The following is a 5,003-nucleotide window of genomic DNA, read 5'->3' as shown; positions in this document are numbered from 1 at the left end:
AAACTACCGCTGCCTATAGACATCCACAATTGGAGATGCGTTGCCTCCACTAAAACGACTTACCTTTTGATGGTCGTAAGATACTGGTTTCTTGTAATGGTTGGAATTTAAGTTCCCGATATTTCAGCACTTTTATATGTGCCATGTTTATCGTATTTAAAGTATTGACTTTTATTCATTAAACAAGGCCAACTACAATATTTAATTTGTGTAAATGTTATTTTTAATTATTAATTACTAAAATCAATACTTATAATTATTCCTAAAGAGAAAATATTTGTATTTTTGTATGTATTGAAATAACTCGAAAACTATTGGGCTGATTTCAAAAATTCTTTCACCATTAAAAAGCTACGTTATCAGTGAGTAACATAGACTATATGTTTCATCATTTTTTTAATTCTAAATTCTAAATCAAAATCGAGTATAGTTATACAACCGCAAAAAATAGTAAGGTGTTTTGTCGAAGTAGTAGCGGCGCCGGGGTAATTCCTAGTCTGATTAAGCCCAACGGCAGATCCAAGGGGGGGGGGGTCATAGGGGTCATGACTCCCCCCCTGACCGGGTTGGTCAAGAGCTTGACAAAATATATTTACATATTTTGTCAAGCTCTTGACTTGACGACTATGTGATTGTGACCCCTCTGGCGCCAAAGCTAGATCCGCCCTTGATTAAACCGGATTATTTGTCTCAGGGTGGCAACTATTTAGAATCGAAGCAGTTTAACGATATTTTGGTGTTTGACTTCTACGATCAATACCAAAACTTGACATTAAAAACTGCACTGATATTGAAATGGGCGTCAGAGAAGTGCCCGCAGGCAAAGTTTATATTCAAGACAGACGACGACGTTCTTGTAAATCCATGGATGTTATACAATGTTATAAAAGATCATCCAAACGCGCAATTACTCGGTAAGTAATACGTTTTATAAACTTGACTTTCTCTTACCCGCGACTCTGCGGTCAGCATTAAAAAGAAACTTAGTGAGTAGCCCATTTGCTCTTCTAAACTATATTTTGCATTTATATCTTATGTCCGGTTCACACGGACTCCTGGTGCCAGTTAGCGTACACACTGTGCCAGTTGATTGTGAGTCCAGTTATTAAGCCCTACTGACCAACTGTACTGACAAAGTGTAAACCGTGCATAACAGCAAAATCCATTGAGTCGTTTTACAAATAACTTCTAACATCCATCTAAGAATGGATTCTTGTTTTGTTATCTATACTAATATTATAAAGAGGAAAGATTTGTATTTTTGTATGTATTGAAATAACTCAAAACCTAGTCGGCCGATTTTAATAATTCGTTCACTATTAGAAAGGTAATTAATTTGTGAATAACATAAAATATATTTTTTAATTTTACGCAGGCAAAGACACGGGCAACAGCTAGTTATTAATTACGCTTATGTCAATATTATACTCATTCAGGTTACAGTATAAACGAGACGAAGCTGCACAGAGATGAGTACAACAAGTATTTCGTTCCTCGTTGGCTGGCGAGAGATGACGTCATACCTCAGTATCTCTCCGGCACTGGGTACCTTATTAACGGTATAGCAGTTATCAGATATATTGGCGGCTTTAAATATAATGAAAATCGCTGCGCTTGAAATAAATTTCAAGGGCCTGTCCCACCAAATTGTAAATTATCTAATAACAATCCAATATGTAAAATATGTGACAGTAAAGTCATTTTTAAGCTATCTGAGCCTCTATCAGCCAGTGGTGGGACAGGTCTTTACAGCGACAGTGTCTTCTAATTTCAAGTCTGACATTTAATAGTAGAAAGACCTTAGATGAGAAATAACATAGATTTTAACTTCAATTAGTCGATGGGAAAGGGTAGTGCTGCCGTTGAGTTGCACACAGGGCGCTTGACAGAAAGGGGTGTTGCAGAGTTACGAATTTCTTTTACATAACACTCTTAACCCTTAGTTATAATAAAAACTGTGCCTTAAATACACGTCTCCCTTTAGAAGAATTTGTGTAGGAATAAGAAATGAACTACGTTAGAAAATAACCTCAAACTTGTGAGGCAAAGATTCGTCTCAGCTACATCATTTGCATTTCAGGCGCTTATATAAAATCTATCTTACACACGGCATATACAGTGCCAATGATGAACGTAGAAGATGTGTACATCACATACTTGGTGGCGAAGAAGACGTTGAACCTGACCCTCACTCATGATAGAAGGGTGAGCCCCATGAGGCCCTGGGTCACCTTTAGTTGTCTGTACTGGCAGTTGGCTGCAGCGCACAGCGTCAAACCTACGGAGATATTACGGATATGGCCGAATCTGAAGATAATTGGAAAGGAATATAATAGAAAGAAAAAAGTCTGTCTTGGATATGAGTTTTTTAATAAAGATATTTTTTTATATTGAAGTGATACTTGACTGTTTACAAGAATAGATACGATGAAGTTACCGGTGTTGAGGGTGAATACATAGAGGTTAGAAAACATGAATATTTACGTAAATATTTACATCGATGTGATTTTTATGTTTTATTGTATTTTTTATTATTATTTTGATATCAAGTATTGTTATAATTAAAGTCGTATTAAAAGATTTTATGATGAAAATGTGTTTGAATGTTTGGTTTACGTCTTACTAAATTTTTCTAGTTTTAGTGATTTTGTTTCTTAAATTGTGAACCCTCCACTTTATGCCTCATCCATACCGTGATGTTCATAGCCTAGTGTCATAATCCTTGACTATGGACGACAGCATTGTCATGGCTTGTTCTAAGGTGTCTGTTTCAATTTAAAGATTTGTATATGTCTACAAAATTGTCTGTTTCTGACAAGTTTTAAGGAAATAAAAGTATTATAAAATGGAATGTAATTTGCATGTTCGTGGCCAGATGCGACGCAGCTGTGGTCAACTGATAAGCTTTATAGTCCTCTCTTCTTATTGGAAAATCAACATTGTGAGGCTCATTTCACTCGCGGTACACAGGGACGGACTCAACTTTAATATTTTTTTTTATTAATAAAGTAAAGGTCCGAAGAAAGTAAACATAATAATAATTAATAAAGTTACGTCTATAATTCTGATATTTAGAAAGAAATTACAGATTTCTGTTCCATACAATTTAGGCCAGATTTATTTTTATTTATATTAAAAATATCATTTCTTTTGTAAGGAAATTTCTTCTTTCCTTCTATAATCGTAATTTTTCTATCTATATAAAATCCACCTAGATCTCTAAAATATTTTCCCTTTATAATTTTAAACTAAATGATTAAAAGTAATAAAATAAACTACCTAATGTAGAAAGAAATGGTAATTAAAAAATCTAATAGTTTTTTTTCTGAATACGTCCCTGTCCGATTTTCAACAATGAATCGCGTATTGTAATGACTAGAAGTCATATAAAGCGAACTCGGAGCGACATTGCAAACAACTGCAGTGACGTTTTGCACAATGGACGTGAAATTTGTGATCCTTTTAGTCTGCCTGCTCACCCTCCTGCCGACACCTGGACATGCTGGTAAGTTGCAAGTTATAATCATATCTTCTAGAAACAGAAGTAGACGAAATATTCCTTTTAAACTGATAGTCACAGATTAAAGTAATTGTGATTTTCTAATATATATAATTGTAAAAGCCACTAATTCATCAGGACAGAGTATTTAACCATTTTAGCATTCTCGGATGCTAGCAAATCATAAATATTGGGTCACCAAGCAAAATGATTATCCCAAAGTTGCAAGCAACAGTCGTTCCATTCAGTGGAATAAAAAAAGAGTTTCGTCCTATCAGTCTCTTTTTAAATCTAAATAAATAATGAATTATTGTAGATTTCTTATATAATAGAATAAGTCCGAAGACGCCGGAGGAACTAGATGCGTTAAATCTCAAATGCGTCCCCGGTAGGACGATTTTAAAGATAGAATCAGTCGCCGATAAAAGTTTATACGATGAAGATGGAACTGAGGAAGACGATGGTGAAATAGAAACGGATACGAGACGAGTTCATACAAATTTTCAACCGAAAGATGACAGTTGTAAAATATGCGTGTGTTCTGTGGAAGGGAAAGATGAATACTGCAGCAAAAGACCAGCGATGAACGTCAACGAATGTATGCGAATGACAATGATCAAAGATAGTTTCAATAAGAATATACCTTTCGATCATGAAAGATCTCTCTCTTATCGGATTAGAAGAGGTTTGTGCGTTCAACTAGAGTTGGGGCAGCTGATAGAAAGCTTGGTATTGCTTCGGTCAATTATTGTTAACAAATGTTGCGTTAAAATTTAAATTATCTTTTCGTATTACATTGCTATACTTTTTGCGGAGTAAATTAGTAAATTAGTAAATCAGTAGTTAAATATAAACTGTTTGAAGGTGGCTAGTTGTTATATTATTATAATTTTGATTTCGATTCCAAATCACAGATTACCTTTGGCATAAAGACGAAATCCCGTACTCAGCGAACAGTCTTTGCTTTCGAGGTGTGTCTTACTACACTAATAATGAGAACGCGAAGAATTCAACGATAGCTAAACAAATGAGGGTCGCGTCCCAACTTGACTACGGCACCAGAAATATTTGCTACTTCTGCGTCTGTCATACCTCCGGTTCTGTGCCAGCTTGCATCGTGAGGAACCCTTGGTTCTGCGACTACTACCGCGTTATGAGAAGACCGAACTACGCTAGGGATAGATACAGATACCTGTTTAAAGAAGACAGGCCGGCGTACTTTAGACAATTGTCTTATCGAATTAGAAGAACCATGGATGACGGAATAATGGAATTACTAGATAAGGGTATGAATACAAGGGGATTATGCGTGGTTTTTACACTGGTCTTTATTAACTGCTGTCTGGTTTTTAAAAAGATTTACTATCTATTATTATTTCTTGTGTTATTTAAGTATAACGTGTCGTCTTCTGCTACCAATCTAGAGAAATGCGGATTAAACGATTTGAAAATTTTATCATTATTGGCTTTGCATGTTAGATGCTTGTTTTTTCGACTTGTAGAC

At 35.3% G+C, this 5,003-nt stretch overlaps 2 protein-coding genes across 2 annotated transcripts in view; both read left to right on the top strand.

Moving 5' to 3' along the window:
* The window catches only part of LOC106102791 (beta-1,3-galactosyltransferase 1-like), a 3,912-nt gene extending 1,365 nt beyond the window's left edge, over window positions 1-2,547 (top strand). Inside the window, exons 4-6 of the mRNA XM_013282374.1 lie at window positions 695-914; window positions 1,437-1,559; window positions 2,081-2,547. Coding sequence (XP_013137828.1) covers window positions 695-914; window positions 1,437-1,559; window positions 2,081-2,394 — 657 coding nt within the window. The 3' untranslated portion in view covers window positions 2,395-2,547. The remainder of the gene's footprint in view (window positions 1-694; window positions 915-1,436; window positions 1,560-2,080) is intronic.
* Window positions 2,548-3,438: 891 nt separating this feature from the next.
* The window catches only part of LOC106102790, a 5,690-nt gene continuing 4,125 nt past the window's right edge, over window positions 3,439-5,003 (top strand). The window contains exons 1-2 of the mRNA XM_013282373.1: window positions 3,439-3,505; window positions 3,816-4,184. Coding sequence (XP_013137827.1) covers window positions 3,439-3,505; window positions 3,816-4,184 — 436 coding nt within the window. The remainder of the gene's footprint in view (window positions 3,506-3,815; window positions 4,185-5,003) is intronic.

This window comes from Papilio polytes, unplaced genomic scaffold, assembly GCF_000836215.1.
Source record: "Papilio polytes unplaced genomic scaffold, Ppol_1.0 DF823901.1, whole genome shotgun sequence".
Classification (NCBI taxonomy): Eukaryota; Metazoa; Arthropoda; class Insecta; order Lepidoptera; family Papilionidae; genus Papilio; species Papilio polytes.
The sequence above is the reverse complement of the archived record's forward strand: the minus strand, read 5'-3'. Positions and strand labels throughout refer to the sequence as shown.